The following is a 20,467-nucleotide window of genomic DNA, read 5'->3' on the forward strand; positions in this document are numbered from 1 at the left end:
CTTTCTCCTTAAGATTACTTAAGTTCACCACACGATTACTCCAGGTCACCCTGTAAGTACTTCAGTTCACCCTACCATCTCTCCAAGCTCCCCCTATGTTTACTCCAGCACACTCTACGATCACTTCCACTTACCATACGATAATTTCAGCTCACCGTACGTTTGCTTCATTTCACCCTACGATCTCTCCATGCTCACCCTACGATTACTTTAGTTCACCCTATGATATCTTCTCCAAGCTCACACAACGATTACTCTGCGATCACTTCATTTCACCCTACGATCTCACCAAGCTTATCCACACAGTCTCTTTAGTTCACCCTACGATCTCTCCAAGCTCGCCCTAAGACTAGTTTTGTTCACCCTACAGTCTCTCATAGCCCAACCTTTAATTACTTCAGTTCACCGTATGATTGCTCCAGGTCATCCATTTTGAACGAGTTTTGTGCCATACGACGATCAATGCTCTTGTAGGTTACTTGGTGTAAGTTCAGTTTCAAGGGTTTCGTCAACTTCGTGGGTATCAACGGTCTCGTTCTATTTTCGATGTCGTTTCCTAGTGTAATCAAAATATTTCAGTGACGGTAGGATTTTAAAGATCTGGACACTCAGTGGTGTAACGTGTTACCTATATGTTAACAAAGTAAACATTCCCTGACTCACACTCTGAGGTATTTCAAATTATATTCAGCTTACAGAAATTACGTACCTGTATAGCTGAAAGATTCAAGGAAGCTTGTAGCTTTCTGTTAAGGAGTTGTTAAATGACAGCAGACGTCAATTCATGAGAAACACAACGCCAACGGAGATTTCATGCCATTTTATTGAAGATTTGTTATAAACAGTGGCTTAGCAATCGCAAAAGCAAACCAAGGAGGGGGTGGATCAGCCAAGTTTTGTCCCAAACTTCCTATCAGACAACTCTTTTAAAAAGGGGGGGGGGGACGTCATAACCAAGTTTTGTGGGGCGAGGTGAATGGTAGAATTTCCTTTTATTTAGGAGGGGGCGGGGGGTGCGTCATAACCAAGTTGTGTGGGGCGAGGTGAATGGTAGAATTTCCTGCTACGCTAATGACTTGCAGCTTGAATTCACTTCTCAGAACAAATCCACCAGAAACAGATAGCTATTTTATGAATTGCATACTACATAGGCGTTATCTTGCAACAGATCGGTGGCTTTCATTGTGTTAAATGAACATTCCTAACTGGCAGATAATGCCTTGGTAGAGATTATATAGACTCCTATTTTTTTATTCCAAAAAACTGCATATTCATCGTATGCTTTTGGGCGTTTTCAACAAAACAAAAACACTGTAAGCTTTGATTTAATTTATTTTCATAGTACAAAACATACATAAAATAGCTACACATGAATGATCTTAGACCGTGAAATATTATGTACATTACAAGAGGGATTTATATTCATCTTAAATGCATTTAAAGACTCTTATGTACAAATAAAGATGTTAAATGGATAATGTTCAAAAAATATGCTCGAAGTTTGCGATGATAATAAGAGATGACATATAAACGTACGAAATAAATACTTGCATAGTAGGTAAAAATTTGTACCTTTCATTTCACTTATTTCCATAAATAAGTGAAGAAGGGATTGTCATGCATGCATGCATGGATCCATCCATCCATCCATCCATCCATCCATACATACATATATCATCCATCCATCCATCCATCCACCCATCCATCCATCCATCCATCCATCCATCCATACATACATACATACATACATACATACATACATACATACATACATCTATGCATACGTACGTGAGTGCGTGCGTACATACCGACATACATGCACTTATCTATGTATCCGTTGTTTAGATGCATCAATGTATAAGACATCATTAACATGTATCCTTGAAATTATAGACGAAAATTTGTTAAAGTTCGTCAATTAAGTTGGAGATACAACCAAAAAATTTGTTATTTCAACCAATTCACAATATATCTTCACAGAGCCTCGTTTTCAAGTGATGTCACTTAAAATATATTTACAAGACAAGTGGCGTTCATAATTTTATTGAAATTTTAAAAAAAATTGAAATTAAAATACAAATTTTCTTTGCTTTTAATTCACTTGATATGTTAATAAATTATATGTTAACAGTAGTATAATTACATGAACTTGAGCCGATGCATGAAAGGAATTTTATTGAAATGAATTTGAATAACAGATTTAAAATGTACGTATTCTGTCTAATTATACTTTAAATAGAGCATACTACTTTTACAGTCTAGTCACGTATCTTTGTCGCATTGAGTGTCTAAATACCTGTAAATTATATCGGTAAAATTGTTAAATTTACATATGATTTAGATTGGGACGATAATGGCGTCATTGCCTGCCCATCTTAAAAGGCGCAACAACGGTTCACATTATTTTGTTTTAAATTTTTGCTTGGTTTTGCAAGTATCGAAGTAGAGAAAATTTAAATGCCGGAAACGTATGGGGCGGTTATGAGGTTGGAAATTGTATGTTTATGGTAAACATTTATGTTAGCTCTATCTCTTTCTCTCTCTCTCTCTCTCTCTCTCTCTCTCTCTCTCTCTCACGCACACACACACACAAAAAAACAAATATGAAATTTTGGTTTGATTTTTCACATGAAAAGAATTATACAATATTATGGCCGCATATTGGACAAACAGATGTAGTAGGAATAGGAAAAAGTAGGGAAATGACCTGAGTTGAAGCGATTGGCACAGGAAACTGAGTTCCGGCCTCGACTGGTCAACTTTTCGTCAAAGACTGATTATAAAAGCTCAATCCCTACTGGTCAACAAATCAATGACATGGTATCAAGTACTAGAAAAGGTTGTCATCATATATACGTCTACACAGATTTGATGACATGTCTGCGGGTTCTCGTGCAGCATTATATTTAGGTAATGAAAACCACTGAATCATCCAAAAAGGCGGTTGACAGATTTTCTGAATGTGGTTTAAATGTCACATATGCATCTGTGTACATGTAAATATGTTCTTAGACATCACTTTGCAAACGTTGTAGGAACAGTACTCTCTTTTACTTCCTGATGTGTGTGTGTGTGTGTGTGTGTGTGTGTGTGTGTGTGTTATTCTGCTTACATAGTATGTAGTTCTGCTAAATTTTACGTAGTCGGCTTGCTTATTAAGTTGTTCTGCTTACTTAGGATGTGAGTCTGCTTACTTAGTTTGTAGTTACGCGAAAAACAATTTTAGACATGTACAGACATATAAATAAATATTTGTCTTGCTTGTAGTTATCGGCATTGTAGCCCCTGCTTTAGACTAAACCATTTGCTGATGATGTTTTGAACATATGATGTGTGTAGGCGTTGACATTTTATATAAATTACTGGCCCTCATTATGATTTTTGATTTATTTACACAAGCTATGTGCAGAGATTATAAGTATTTAAGGTAATATAATTCTGATATTGGTCGTATTTCATGATAATTTATATTAATGTTGTCAATTTCTGTACATACCGGTGTACATTTTCGTGGAACATTCAACTCAGGATACATAAAAAATACACAACAATAAATGTTTTAGTACAATATTGCACTTGTCGTTCAAGATGATGAATTATATAAAAATAATTATGTACACGAAACACATTTGCATAAGTTTTAAATACGTCACTTTTCATACTACTTATAGTCAACCATTTCACGGTTTAAAGTTGCAAACCATAATTTAAATTTCATGACTTCATTGACTGAGAAATAATTGACATTTGCACGGAATTCGTTTCGCAAAAAAGTTAATTAATGCAGTCCTTTCAACCCTTTCTTCCTTTCTTATTGCAATGGAATGTACAGTTTTCTGTTTATCATATAAGGCCGAAACTGACGAATGCCGTTGGCGTGCCAGTTATGTGTGTTTTAAATATTTTGAAGTTTTACAATAGTCTGTCCAATAGAATTTTCGATTTTTATCATCTTCAGAAAGCAATGAAGATCTGTAGCTCGTATGAGACCTTGATGAAAATGTATCAATAAGGCGATGCAAAAATAAATAAAAACCAGAATATCTAGGCATGAATGTTTGAAACTGTTTAAACAGATTATACAGAATTCAGGTTCAGACCTTAAAGTCTTATAACAGACTTGAATGGAGCTATGACACTGATTCTAACTAGAGTAAGAACTGTTTAGTGGTCACAAATAACGTAATCGTTGTCTTTGGGAAATTATACAACAAGATAATCCATCAGAACTATTCTAAAACGTCTCATCAAAGTAGAAAATAATGATTTCTACAATGGACAAGACCGCATCTGTTAACGACGCTTAAGTAGAATATTGTACACAACTAATAATAAGGAAGTAGAAAAATAAATTGTGTATGCTTTCTAACTGTAGGCCTTGTCAGAAGATAGCGTTTGCTAGTTTTGTTCTTTCTTTTCAGACCGATATTTCAGATATGAAATACAGCCAATACATGGCTTGATTGTTTTAAATCAGAATGCGTTTACGATGCGACATGGAAATAAAAATACATCCTTGCATGGTAGGAAATGATAGGAATGGAATTACAAGTTTGTGCCTTGACTTCAAAACGACATCGTTATTTGTGTAGGTAGTATCCCTAACCCTTAATGGTACGTAACCTCTATTTTTCAAACGAAATCGTATCAATGGAATAAATACAGAGGAATTTGATTATAGAAAGTGAAGGATTAGATATCACCGTGTCATTGTTTTCTAAATATTGTGCTGTGCTCATCCAAATGAAGAGTTGTTAAACTTTCATTCCTAGTTCAAGATATGACAGTAGCGCCCTCTGTATTTGAAAATCAACATCCTGATATTAATCACCATCGAATCATCCTCCAAAATATATGTGTGTGCCCTTTGTGTAACGAGTCACCTAGCGATGACACCTTGAAGCAACACAATCGGCTGAATTCCACCTAGAAGTCAAGTTACAGCTGGAAATCAAAATACAAATTCGCTGTGCAACATGTAACTCGTCAAATTTCTGGGGTGAATAAATACCATCCTTTGTCATACACTAAGTATTGGTCCCCAGCTCCCCAGGTATCACAGCGATGCTCCTATTTTCATCGTCTCCGCTTGCCTCATAACTCTGAAAGCAGTTACGTTATCCGGATTAGTCACTATAAAGGTCATTTGAACTGAAATGCTTGGTTACTCGATATTTGCAAAGTGAAGAAGTCAATGCGTCATATAAATTAATAACTCCAAGTTAATATTGAAATGTCTCGCTCTGCATGTGATTATACGAGAATAAAACTTTTAGAAGGTACACATTATATGATTTTACACAACACCTTCAGGTTTAATCGATAATGATTCTGGCGTTTTGTCAATGATTAATGAGACTGGTAAGTAAAAGTTTAGCAAAATGCTTTCTTGGAATATATGGAGAATACTGTGATACAAAAACATCTTTTCAAATGAATTTAATAATGATATTGATCATACATGACTCAATAATGTCTTGAATATTTCCGATAAGACAACTTTGCAGGACAAACACATTTAAATTTGTCCCTAATGAATCACAGCAATAGCTTGGTTTCAATGGATTCTTCGAATATTACAATGAAGCTTTTTCTGGTTTATAAAAACGTAATGAAATAGATGTCAAATGGTGGAACACAAATGTTTTTTATTTTACGACATTCGTGAAAAAAGATTGCCGGTACAATATGTCTTATTTTACGACATACGTGAAAAAAATTGCCCGTATACTATGTCTTATTTTACGACATACGTGGAAAAAATGATTGCCCGTACAATATGTCTTAATTTACGACATACGTGAAAAAAGATTGCCCGTACAATATGTCACACGATCTGAACGTTTTAAGTTTTCTCCCTATCTTTTAAATGAAATTAATATCATGTACTTCTCATAGTTTGGGTATTTGAAGATCATTAATATTGTTTTGAAAAAATATCTTACCGTCACACAAAGCCTGAATGAGTTTGTCGGCTAGTTCCATCAATTCATCATAGTTGTCGACCTTGAAGAAGTGCTGTTGTGTTGGTTCATCACACATCATCAGCAGTTCATCCTGCGTCTGCCCCTTTCCGACTTGCACCACGTACACTTCGACTCCGTGGATACGTGCACGCTGGGCCTCTAACAACGTTTCCATGGGCTCCTCAAGTTCTCCATCCACAACCAAGATGGCGATCTTCTTGGCGTCTTTCCTCCCTCCTTCTTGTGGGCTGAAAGCCCGGCGCCGCATCTGATGAAGAATGCTGTGGAAATCTGTACCTTTGACCTCACCGAATGCTGACACGGCACTTTCCTTGTTGGTAAATTCGTTCAATTTGAACCCAGTCTTTTCCTCTTGACACTCTGGCGACATTAGTCCAACTTGTATTCTCTCCTTGTCTATCGCCAGTTTGTCCACGAGAGCCTTAAGAAAGTTCAAGGCTTTTCTGGTGTTTTTCTTTCCTGCGTTGACACTGTCTAGAAGAAACATCATATCGGCAGACTGCCTGTCTCCACAAGCTGTTGATTGAAGATAATAATCTACAAGCTCTGTCCTCAAAATGATATGTCAAAACAAATCGTATCCTATGCGAAAAGAATACTTAATGTTGAAACAAAGTTTCCTTTCCTGTATTTAAAGTGGTTTAATTGCTTTTCAACATTCTTCAACCTCATGCCTCATATTGTTCTTTTATAATTTAAAAGATGTTGAAGACAAGACGCAGCCCATTTAGCAATTTGTTTATCATAATGGGTCAGAAAGATAACCACCAGTAAAGAGCTGCTGGGAACTGCTTAGCTTAGTGTGAGTTAACACCACGATAATATTCGACCCATACGCGAATGAAATAACTAGCTTATGTATTAGGGTTTAATATGATGTTATTCAATGCAATATCGGTCTACTTAGAGCATCGGCAAGCTTTAAGTTTTCTTCAACCATTCATGCTATCTAACCACGTCAAATCTTCCCACATTTAAAACGATAAAATACAAGTATGCTTACTTTGGTCTGACATAGGGATTTCTGGCTCCGGAACTGAAAATGAAGATAGAAAACATTTAAAGTGTCTTTGAGTCTTTTCATCTTTTTGGGTCACATGGCAACAAAATTTGAAATGCTCTCCTGAGAATCTTGAATACTCGAATTAATGTTAGACAGTAAATGAGATTCAACATACTTAGATTATAGACCTGCCACAAAATTAAATTGTTACTTTCTCTTTTATGTAAATCAGCTTGTTAAGATTATCCACTTTCACAATAAATAAAAAAGCACATATTTCACCGGTTGTAGCGTGCATATATGTCTGAAGATGTCAATAGGGTATGTGTAAGCTATATATATCTAGAACTTTTTAAACTCTTAAAGCAACGTTTGATATAATTATTCTTAGCTATATTGATGGACAAGTAGGAATGTATAAATGCTGCTACGTTTCAACCCCATTCCTATCTGAAAAAAGCATAAAACAAAGCATACAAACAAAAGCTGCTTGGGAGAAAAGGTTTCGGCTAGATTTTCACAAAGATCGTCTTACCTCGGCACACTTGTAGGACTAATTCGGGCAGGATCTTCATTAGTTGATGGAATGAATGTACGTGGAAGTAGTGGTTACCGTCGCTTGATGCTGAAATGACCCTAAGTTCTTCTGAATCCACCTTGTCCCCGACACCGATAGCGATAAACTGCAGACCAGACCTTTTTGCTTTCATAGCTACTTTCTTCGACTGCTCCAGATGCTTTGATGGGCTTCCGGTTACGATTATCCCGACCTGCGCAGCATTTGGCCGTGTAATACTGCGACGGAAACTTTTAGTTAAAACATGGATCAGAGCATGACTAACCCGAGAGCTGCCAGCTGTTGTGCCAAGTTTCATAAGGGCGTCCTTGATTGTTTCTGAATTGTCATATTCATTCAAGTCGAACATTTGCTGAATCTGATCGCTGTACATAAAACTGGCGAAACGGACCTTGCCGGATGTGACGTCAAACTGATCTACTAGGCTGCGGAAGAACATTGCTTGCTTCTCCAGATCTTCATCAATGATGTTGTCCGACGAGTCAAGAGCGAAAACAATGTCCAGGGTTTTCCCTCGGCACACTAAAGATTAGAATGCAAGTGCTCATAAACATCCCATTGACCGATACGAATACATTGTAAGTATAGTAACTAAAAATCTTACCCGATGTAAACCTTTTTAAAACAAAGTCAGTAACAGCGAAATCATAGCTTGCATAGCTAATATCATATATGCGATCGATACTAATCGATAAACAAATACACACTTCGGAGATGAAATGAAGAAATTAAACGTCACCAAGAACAGGCAAAGGGACAGTTAAACTCAGATGAAATATTCTAGAAAATATTTGGCGACATTCAAACACTTTAAAAAAAATCTTGACTCACTGACGGAAAGAATATAAATAAAGAAAGCTTACTTCCTCTGGCTACATCCAGTAAAGATGTGGTTGTCGAAGGAGTTGTTGTAGTTGTTGCTGAAACATAGAATATAGAAGATATACACATAAATGACTCAGTGTGTACATATTTGTTTCTGATGATGATAATAGTGATGACGATGACGATGACAAAGGGAGGAGGGAAATTACTTATCATTATTATTATTATTATTATTACTTTTATTATTATTATTATTATTATTATTATTATTATTAATTCTGCTACTACTTCAAACGGAAATGAACAAGAGAAGCATTTCAATGAAGCAACAAATAATCTAAAGTATGCCGAAATGTTCAATTAAATTTGTTTCATGCTTAAGCTGAGATTTAATTGAGTGTAATGGATCATATAGCATTTCAAGATATTTTTGAATTAGAAATGCAACCAAAATACTCACTTGTTGTTGATGTTGTCGGTGGAGCCGTAACTGAAATACATTTAAATAAAATAAACACTTAAAAACTCTTTAGTTGATAAGGAATAACGAAGAATAATAACAATACGTGTAAAAAAAATTATGCGCCAAATACTTTAAGCAGATTTTTTTATTTAATTATTTAATTTTGTCTTTGAATTTTATATATGTATGGTTTGTAAGTTTTGCATCATACATTGATACAATTCGCAAGCAAATCTGATATAAATTCCTGCATAATAAATAAACTTGCTTTCTAATCACGCTACGTATGTTCAAACATCTGGCTTCTAAGGCCAACGGCCACAGCGGTTTAAGTTTAAACAAAGGCACCAAACGAAGCGGTTCCCTCAAGGTGACTATACACATTTACAAAAGTATTACACAAGAGTCGTTTCCATATTGTTGCAGTAAAATTCTTTAAAGCAGCTCAGAATATGGTTTTAGAAGATGTCCAGTTAAAAAGAAAAATAGCAGGTAACAAACAACAAAGACAGAAAGAATGACTGCAAGAGTTTAAAAATGTCTAAATGGAGTATTTATTATTTCTTAAAACAGATGAAGATAAATTATTTCATACATTTTTATTTTTAAATAATCTTGTGTTTATTTTAACGGAGAGTAATGATGTCAGGAATATTCGGGGTTATGTTCTATTAAATTACGGAAGAACTATTCTGAGAATTTAAGCTACAGTAGATTCCAATATTTTCAGAAAATATTGGAAGGTTTGCGTGTTTTGTTCTATTGTTACTAGTCTTTTAAAATATCTTAATCAAATATGATACCAGACTGAAAATGTCTATTGGAAATAGTTTAATAAGTGTGTCTGATATTACGATTAAGAGCGTTTTTCGTTTCCCTACGAACAGAGTAAACAACAATAATGACTTTAGTATGAACAAGCACTGCTCTGCTCTCCTACCAGCGTACAATTTATAAATGTGTGAAGCCACTTTTAACATGTTCTGAAATCCCCGTCCCACCTGGCGTGATCATTTTGTTTCAAAACAAGTATGTAACTGTATATTTGAAGCATAATAAATTCATCAAAATAAATCCGATCTCTGATATGGGCAAGGTATCTTTCAAAATATTAAGGAAAAATGCTTGGCATTCATGCCTTATACAAAAGTCCATTGAAGTCTGTCAAAGTCCTTGTCCGTTGGGACGAGTTTGTTATACCCTGTAACCTGAGACTACATTAACTGCTGAGTTTGGAAGTAAGCCAAACTGCTCCTAGTCGCGCGAGAGCCCATTATAAAAATCTACATCAATGTATCGAGTTTCATCAGATTATGTATCCAGCAAAATAGAGCCATTACTGTCAAATCCTACACCAGATACGTAATACCACTTTAATACGCATGGAGTAATATTCAACTCCAGTCTCGTCACACCATCGAGACTGCTTCCTACTACTCCATTTCTTCATAAATTACTGCAAGACCGACAGTCAACTACTGACCCGATGAACCAACACGTTATCGAATTTCACGGCATTTATTGAATCAAGGAGGAAAAGACAGAATATGAGTTAAGGAAAATAGGGCTTTTAGTTACTGTCAATATGACCTTGCAACAGGTGATGTAGCATCAGATTCAAAACCTGAAATTTGACAGCCAGATACATACACATGAGAGCTTTACACGATTCTTTATAAATCCGGTTTATGGATTAATATACATTCGTCTTTGAAAAGATATTACCTATGCAACATCAGGCTCATAAACGTTTATTCACACAAGAAAGTACCCTGATTATGCAAGAATTATTCCAATTTCAAGCAATTTTCTTATGACCAAAACACGATTCCGCCTTTTAATACCAATACAATCTTCGTCCTATTCCGCTCTTCAAAGTCATTATCACTTTACTTCTTTTGAACGTTAAATTATCTGAACAAAAGTGAGTTTACAGCAACAAAACATGCATCGTACTAAAGCTACTGAACATTTTATGTCATTTTTCCTCATACTAAATTAATCTCTTTCTCGTCATTAAAGTAAAACATCACAAAATTATAGCAGAGAAATTAGATTTCTTCAACACTATATTTGTATCTATGATTGTCTTACTGTTTTAGAAGGATGTGTGTATTGCTTATTACCAGTACATCTCAGCTGTGCGATGGATATAACTTTATAAATCATTGAGAAAAAACAAAAATAAACAATTTTGAAAACACGCGAATTGACAGAGTTGAGCTTCATTTCGGTCACCATCAATTTTATGATTATACCAGTCTGTATGAAAATTTACCTACAACAATTCATCAAACCACAGCTCACATCCGAAAGAAAGCAGTATTTGAGTAAAGCATTTTGCTTTATCCACTGCTCTAGCTTTAGATTAGGTATTCTTCCATATGTCAGTGATGACTTTGACAAAAAATTATCAACTCTGGGCCCCGTGTGCCCGAGTGGTCTAAAGCGCTCTCCGTTACGGATCACTGCCATCTCACCTCTCTCTGCGTAGGTTCGAGTCTCGGATTCGGCCAATGTGGGTATGTGCGAAAGCTTGCCAGTGGTTTCTTGAGGGTCGGTGGTTCTTTCCGCGGATTTCCCGGGTTCCACCTCCCCCATTAATACTGGCCGCCATGTATAGCCTATCGTGTGCTGAAAAATGGCGTTAAACCCTACAACAACAACAACAACAACAACAACATCAACTCTAATTTCGTAAATATATAGATCAGTATGGCCCATTAACTAGTTGCATAGCTGAGCGTCACCAAGATACGAAAGACCTGTTATATTCTGTATTGTTATAATGTTGTCCAACGGTCAATGATTTACCTAAACCTGGTCCTAGTTCACTTAATTTTTCATTTTGATCTCCAGATTTACATTTTTAGCAGAAAAATGACGAATAACTCGTTCAAGTTGTTCATATGTTAGGTCTTTCTTGTCTTTGGAACTAGTTGAAATTTTTCTCAAACCTAAGGAAATCACCAAATTTTCTTCAGAATTACAAAATAGTATGTGTTAAAGTAGTCAGGATAATAAAACCGTATTTGAGCCCTCAAGGCCTTCTGAACTTTCTTCAGAAAATTCATTATTTGAAACCATGTTCCGAAAAAGACATTACAAAATCTGAGCTCGGAGAAATAAATATGAGATGCTTATTGAAAACTTGGGCCAGACACTGAGTGGTCATTTGTTAAATGAAGAAAAAGTTAGGAGAAACCTAATATTATTCTATGTAATACATGACCAAACCTTTGTCTGCTTACCTTTACACGTCCGTACAGCCAATGTTTGCTTGATAGCGTCTAGGGCGGCATAATTCTCCACTTCGAAGAAGAATTCTTCCGGTGGCGAACTGGACATCATTCGGAGCTCTCTGCTGTTAATATTGGACCCGATGCCGATACCGAAAATCTGAATGTTCTCCATCTTGGCGCGGAACGCCTCGTACACGGTTTTCGCCATGTTACTGGACTGTCCGTCTGTTAGAACGATCGCAATCTGTAGGAATAAACGAAATCAATATTATTATTGTAAATTCAGGATAAATCAGAAAAGTGGTTGTGTTCTTGTTTTTATTTTGTATCAAGCTAGTGCAGTTCTTCAAGGGAAGCAGGTTCGTAACTCAGCGAGAAAACGGTGCACATTGTTTGGCAATAACACAAGAATGGCGAGACCGTTTACCGCTAGCTTAAACATCATCACGAGTGAGATCAACATTAAATTCGTTTACATTTATCACCCGTGGATCATTAATATACATGTATGCATATGTGCCGATTTCACTCTTTCAATTATGTGTGTGTATGTGTGTGTGTGTGTGTGTGTGTGTGTGTGTGTGTGTGTGTGTATGATTTTGATTTTTAACGTAGCTTTAACACTTTTTCAGTCATATCGCTACGATACCTGCAGTGTGGCAGTTTATAATGATGTCTAGCACTGGGGCATCATGCCGCAGACATGTAGCATGACGTCCAACCCAGTCACTCAATTATGTGATGTTTATACATAACGCAATGTTAAAAATATTGACATTAAAAAGGATTGAGAAAGACAATGAATAGGCCATATTAATGTTAGTTATACTGATATAACAAACTTTTTTCTGTTACTTTAAAAAAAACAAATTTCATCTGCAATATGCAGTTTTCATACATCCACTATCCCCGACCACATGTGTCCTCCTCGAAAGATTTTATTTTATATTTTGGTTCTGGCAACATTTGGAGGCAAAATACACTCAGGAAGAATATATTGCAATATGAGGTACATTTAACCATTTTAAAATCAGGTCGTTACAATGAATGAGTAAATTCTTTAAACATCTCCTTTTACCTTTGCAACCCCTGCTCTGGCCCCTTCACTCTCAATGAACATTTTATTGCGCATGTGCCAAAGAGCGATTCCTGTATTGGTAGCGTAGCCCTGTCTCTGGCTAATTCGAGATATTGCTTTTTTGACCTGAGGTTTGTCGAAGTATCTATTCAAGGCAAACTCTCTGTGGAAATGATTACTGAAGGTTCCAACTCCGATTCTGGTGGTGTTATCCGCAATCTGAAATATGTCCACCACGTTGTTGACAAATTCCAACTGCTTTTGGAAGTCGGGACCCCAAATACTGTTTGATACGTCCATTAGGAAGACGACATCAGCAGGCTTGTTGCCGCAATAATATTCCACTTCTAAAAATATAAATGAAGACGTCATAACAATCACGATCATCAACTTTAAGTCCAGGCTGTACGAAAATACTGGCATCCTAATTTTATACATCTTGCAGTTTTGAGCCCATCATCATTAAGAGGCTTTACGTTTGTGCAGATGTTTTTGCTATATATTTTAATAAAAGAAGAAAAGCCATTAATTTAGACGTATATTTTGTTTCTTAATATTCTGAGAGGTGCTGAATGTTAAAATTCATGTAAATAAATAAAGTTTAAATCTATCTATCTATCTATCTTTCTATCTCTATCTATCTTATTTAATCAAAAATTAATTTCGCTGCGGAATTTCAAAAACGTTGTAATATGAATCTTTTGCACGTATTTTAAGTGACATTTGTAAGGGCAATGTTGTCTTTACGCTGTGAATTTCAGATGATGTAATTATATATATACCATCTATTTAAAAAAAAACATAAACGATCACAGTGGAACTGGATCTTAAGATATTTGATGTATGTCTTGCGCCATGAATATTGAACCTTTATACCCATGAAAAGTGTACATGGTACTTTATTAGGATCAGATGGAAAGGAGCTAACCTAAAATTATTCCGGCATGTGGCGTACCCCGTTTCAAAATAAACTGCTCAAAGAAAACGAAACTTTTTAAAACAGAGTACTAACATGTGTGTGTGTGTGTGTGTGGGTGTGTGTGTGTGTGTTTGTGTGTATAGATACTAGTATAGAAAAATAAGGAACCACTCCTTAAATACAGGTTTCAAAACACTAAAGAACCAATCAGTAAAAATAACTCTCCGAGTTAAGCATGAGGCGTGCGTAATTAGTACACCAATTGCCCATCACATAGGATAATCCCATCACAGCGACATCTCTAGGGGGATAGTGTTCATTGGTCTTCAAACTATTCTTAAAATACTAGTATAATATAAATCACGATGAATGTGAAAAATGTCTAAAATGAATATACTTTGTACGTATGTAGGAGTTATTTAGCTGTCATTGGGCTTAATAGAAACTGCGTTTGTATAGTTAGGTTTTGCACACGTGTAAACTACGGAGTGCATTCGAACCCAGTAACATGCGTTCTTTAAATCACAGGGGCTCGTATCGTTGCTTACAATTGAACTGTCTTACATGTACTATATAATAACTACAAAAGAAGACACTTGTCTCCTTGCTCGCATGACATATTTAAGAATAAACGCTGATATTTCAAGGTACGCTTCGCGTAGCTTAATTTATTTAGTACCGATATTTAGTTCAGGCATTCGACTATGAATTCCTATCAAACGTTTGATTTAATATCATACCTTTAAGGAATGCAAAATCATTTTCCCACGCTACTGCTTAACATGACTCTGATCGCGCCCGTTTAATATGCAATCGAGATCCCGCTGAATGGAATACTGTCCTCTCAATGGTTAAAAGAAAATGACGTCCTGCATTTATTTATAACTTATTTTCAGTTGGCCAATGAGAAGGTAGTATTCCATTCAGTGCGTTGTTGTTGCATATTAAGCGGGCGCGATCAGGCCCAGGTAGCGGTAGCGTGGGAAAATGATTTGGCATTCCTTAACGGTATAATACTAAGTCAAAATTTAAACAGGAATACACAAACTAATGCCTGAACTAAATATCAGTACCAAAATTATTAAGCTACGCAAAGCGTAGCTTGAAATATCAGCGTTTATTCTTAAATAGGTTACGTGAGCAAGGTGACAAGTGCTCTCTACTGTAGTTGTTATACAGTACATGTAATAACAGGTCAGTTGTAAGCACCGATACGAACACCTGTGCTTTAAACATGTTGTGTATCGTCTTGTCGTGTCGCGAAAAAAAAAAAAAGAATAGAAGAACGGAGGAAATTTCAAAAGGCGTACAGGATTAAAAGAAAAACCATAGTGAATGCTTCTCTAAAATCGTGTTGCGTTACAATCTCGCAAACCTATCGATAGTTAAGTGTCGTGACAAAAACTCGTAACTAAACAGATATTGTTGTAGGGGGCGGGGAATACAGACATGATATGGGGTTCCTTTTGAATTTTGTCTATGCGAATTCAATTGGCTGACATTGCATTCTATTTTAAAATAAGTCCCGTCAAAAGGTCACTGTCATTCTGATTTGCTGTTCAATTGACCATTCAAGTTGCTGAAATAGACATATTGTAAGACAACTTGAAACTTTAAGGTTAAGGGCTAAAGATCAAAAGTTCGTGTTCCACATAATCAATATAAAGAAAGATTTCAAGCTAGCACTATGATGAAATTTTGTCAGTACAGATACGTTACTTCAATAGCATAACAAAATCGCAAAATTGGATATATTATATTTGTGTTCAGCAGCAGTGGGAGCCTCTTAAGGTGTTAACTATTTTTAATCGCCAGCTGAAAGGATGAAAAGCATGCTTAAACAAAACCTTGCAACAAAGACAAGACAACACGACTTGCTCAGTTAAAAGAATTTTGCGTATAAATAAAAATTTTAAGTTTACCATTATGTATATCTTATATTTGTCTAACTCCAGCCAGTGTGTGTGTGTGTGTCTGTGTGTTGTGGACAACTATCTAACTCCAGCCAGTGTGTCTTTGTGTGTGTGTGTGTGTGTCTTTGTGTGTGCGCGCACGCGCGCATGTGTGTGGGTGTCTTTGTGTGTTGTAGACATCTAAATGTTCTATTAAGTTCTAGATTTCTCGGATACGTCCATTTCGTCTCCATGGCGATCAGCATCTAGGGCTTGACCGCCATGAAGATGCGATTGTGCATGTTTGTTTGTGTGAGTATGTGTTAAATGTAGATATGCGTGCTGAATCACACACACACACACACACAAACACACACATACACACGTGTATTTTATGATTAATTGTGAGTGTATCAGATATTGTAGTAACTGAGAGTTTCATTTGTACATATGCTATGTATTTTTACGTTTTAATATTCTATTATTTCAGGATTGCATACTATAACGTTGATTCCTCTTTTTTCCGTTGTTATTAATGCAAAATAGATTTTTTTTTAAAGAGAAAAGGAATGGTAATTGATTAACCATATTACCATTCCACCCACCTGTTTGCCAAACCCAAGAACTGATCAATCACTTTTCAACAGTTATTTCTGATAATTATCTATACAAACTATTGATCCAATTGACTACATGTATGTTGACTTAGAATGTAATATTAAACATCAGTATCTACACAAAGACTATATTTTCTGAAAAGCATTGGTTAAACTCATTGTCATAAGTACTGTCATACTTGAAATTTTCATCGACACATTTTAACAAATGTAAAAATGAGCATCCTGGTGTATTAAAAAAAAGCACGAGGTGGGATCAAGGTCGTCTTCGGTAGAGTCAACATAGAAGAACGCCAATCACCGAGTTGGATTATTCCAAATCTTATCTAGCGAAATGACCTCGCCACCTTCACCGAGATAAACAAGAACAGCAAAGAGGAAATGGCACTTATGCTACCTAGACTGTTTTTCTGGACCACTTATTGATTTGTTTTGGGTCGAAACAAACACGTCAGGGCTGGAGAAATATCAGAGATTTCACGTGTATTTGTGAGCAAATGCAACGTTTAATCGTGGTTGTCAAAATTCTTTTGTGCTTATTTCACAATATAAAACCTGTGAATGTCATTCGAGCACATCACGCTTCGTTTTGAGTGATGCATGTATCTTTCGATAGCAGTGTGTCTTTTCCCACGTGTCTTTTAAAAGAAGCAGACAATCAAAACAACCTGCCACTATAAGGTCCGTAACAAATGTCATGACTTAGTTTCAAATCAAACCGTAATGCGCCCAATGAAATCATATTCATAACGTTTGAATACCCGTATTTCCAGCTTTTCTAACAGTCTGATCCAAACGAATGCAAATGGTCTGTCTTTGAGGTGACGTACATAATCCTGTGCGGTGGCAAAGAGCAGTCATGCATCTTACATTAATCGATATGAAAGGATTTAAACTTCTGTCACTCATATTGAACCTTTCACTTGATAGTTAAAGTGTGTGGTACTCTAATTGATACCTTACATGGATGTGTACGAGTTTTTTTTATATAATCCTTTTCACATACACCATCTATATTTTTAATTTAAAGTCACACACATAAACTACACATAAACTACACACACACACACACACACACACACACACACATATATATATATATGTGTGTGTGTGAGTTCTCTCACTAACTCATTAACAGTAAGTTACAGGGTCTCAAAACGTTTATGTAGAAAAGAAATAGGTTGCTTGTTATTATTTAATTTTCGAATGAGTGCCTGTGCTGATTGTATAATTGCTCTTTGCATGGTTATTTAACTTGAATCTTGAATTTAAAAGTTTCTTGTTAAATTGAGGAAAACTATTTGAAGCATATAACTTCAGTACATCCATGCTCAATGTTAACCATATAACGTCAGTCGTCGAATCCATGACCAATTACAAACATATAACGTCAGTCGTCGAATCCATGATCAATATTAAGCATATAACGTATCTCGTGGGATCCATGATCAATATCAAGCATATAACGTCAGTCGTCTAATCCATGATCAATATCAAACATATAACGTCTGTCGTGGGATCCATGATCAATATCAAGCGTATAACGTCAGTCGTCGAATCCATGATCAATATCAAATATATAACGTCTGTCGTGGGATCCATGATCAACATAAATATTATCACATCAGGTTCTGGAACATGAGATATGTAAATGTTTTATTACAGTGGGCCAGAATTTCACCATACTATTTCTCTTTTTCGGTCTTGTAATTACATAAGCTACGAGTTTGCAGGCTTAAATTATCTACACTTTTCTGCGCATTTTTCTAATTCATTTTTTTTCTTCATAATTAAATGGAATTTTGGCTAACCTAATTCGTGCTTCCCGTTTCATACACTCAATACAGTTGATTTAAAGGTCATCAAAACGGTGTGACAGACCTTTCCATTAAAGAGTGAATAGGTTATACTCAACCTTTTAAATAGTATAAGCTGCAAAGCGATTACTTTTGAGTTACTAACCAAAAAGGTACTCACCATTCAGCTGTCCAAGCTGAAATAATAGGAAGAAAAGTTTGATAACATAAGATAGGAAAAAAATACAGAAATACAATAATAGTTTTTCTTTACATTTGAGAACAGATGCAAGGTATATTGGGTCCAGTATAGATTATAAGCCGTAACTTGTTGAGATCTACATTGGTAAACTGCCTTTTAAAACGAACTCGGAAATTAATTTCTAATATTTTAGCACTGTGTAATTTTCATTCTTAAAAGCTAACATGTAATGACTAAACCTGCAATAGCGAGTGTTCACGTTCGTATAAAACCCGTATGATATATATGACAGTCGTTGAGACCATGTTTAAATCTCATCCGTCAGTTTGCAAAGTGTCTCGTTCACATTGCATTCTAAGGCTCACTAGAAACATTAAGTAAAGAAGATTTGAATATACCATTTTGCTGTCACGGGTTTTCAGGTAAAAAAAACTGAAATATGTTGATCATAGTAACTTAATATAAACATATTGCATTTTTTCTTTAGAAAATGTTGGATTCTGAGAACAAGAATGTGTTATACTCTAGATTCTTAATCGTTTATCTTTAAATTTAATGAAATTTTGGCACTGCTAAAATCTCTGGTAAAATCACATTAATAAAATTTCCTTTCTTCCCCAAAACAATATTGCCTTATCCCGATATGATATAATGTCATATCATCCTAGTCGCAGTAAGTGCGTGTGTGTGTGTGTGTGTGTGTGAGAGAGAGAGAGAGAGAGAGAGAGAACATACCGCAGGAGCAGCGCCCAATAAGGTCATAAGAACCACAGCACTCATTACATAAGCCATTTCATAACCTTCTAAAAGTGTGTAACAACGAAATAATGTAGTCAAATACAATAGCAGTCAATGTTCCTATGTTGTGTCACTAAAGTGTATGCACATCGAAGCCTTTAGAAATTCAAATAACGTCTGGCACAACATCATCGCGTTTTATATAAGTATTCGACACGCGTCTGGATTGGAGTGTTAGCTAAGAGGGCGGAGCCAATTTACGGTAGTCGAGTTTTCTGGAATGTTTTTCATTGCGTTTTTTTTACAGTAGACTCAGTCCGCGTGGGAAGCAACAGCTATATTTGGACAACATGCAGATGGGTGTGGTAAATTCCTGGAATAATCAATGACAGGGGCGGTGTTTATAAACGTGAATATTCATAAACAATGCAAATACTCTTTACGATCTAGAAATATTTCAGGTATTTAGCCTAGTGGTAATGCGCACTAAAACAAATTTGGGTATGTTGCATAGTTCAAGTTCACGCTTTCAATTTACATTCCCGTAGACGTCAAGCAAGTTATTTTTAGATGAGAAGGGACGTCCCAGGTTTGCGGTCTATTTGAAGCTGATTGTTAATGCAAACGTTTACATAAGCCCGGCGCCCATTAAACTCTACCAAAGTACTTATCGTATGTAATTATCTTGTCAGAAGGGTTTTTGTAAGTATGGTATAACAGACCCAAGGTGCGAGGAAGGTGAATGAAAGCTAGATCAATAACCTTTAAAAGTACTATAATAACTATCGCACTTTATTTCTTGAATATTAGTTATAAGTAAATCAAATAAATGAACATATAATTTTATAAAGGAATGAAACATATTTTGATTACAAGATGACAGCGAATCTAATATGTACAGACATGAAGAAAAGTAGCGACGAAAAAGCTGGTTCACATTTTTCAAAGATTAAACCTCAGTAAATGAATAGTCGTAGCTTTAACTACTGGTACAGCGTGATGCGGCTAATAGTTCGATGATAATAATGACAATCACGATGACCACGAAGACCATGGTGACTGAGACAATGAAGATGATGGTGTAGGTTATTATTGCCTAGATCCTATTAAATTAACATGAATAGAGAT

The 20,467-nt window shown here is 35.8% G+C and overlaps 1 protein-coding gene across 1 annotated transcript; it reads right to left on the bottom strand.

Annotated features, from left to right (window-relative positions):
* Positions 1–1,314: 1,314 nt before the first annotated feature.
* Positions 1,315–19,524, bottom strand: LOC149775695 (matrilin-1-like). Its single transcript, XM_089944160.1, has 10 exons — positions 19,337–19,524; positions 18,581–18,596; positions 13,176–13,522; positions 12,107–12,341; positions 8,853–8,882; positions 8,431–8,487; positions 7,526–8,089; positions 6,991–7,023; positions 5,946–6,503; positions 1,315–5,102 (listed from the first exon to the last, which is right to left on the bottom strand). The coding sequence occupies exons 1-10, from the start codon at positions 19,391–19,393 to the stop codon at positions 5,095–5,097; spliced, it is 1,905 nt and encodes a 634-aa protein (XP_089800286.1). The 5' UTR covers positions 19,394–19,524; the 3' UTR covers positions 1,315–5,094.
* Positions 19,525–20,467: the final 943 nt, after the last annotated feature.

The sequence above is a fragment of the Sinohyriopsis cumingii genome, chromosome 19 (genome assembly GCF_028554795.1).
Source record: "Sinohyriopsis cumingii isolate HCF-2022 chromosome 19, ASM2855479v2, whole genome shotgun sequence".
NCBI lineage: Eukaryota > Metazoa > Mollusca > Bivalvia > Unionida > Unionidae > Sinohyriopsis > Sinohyriopsis cumingii.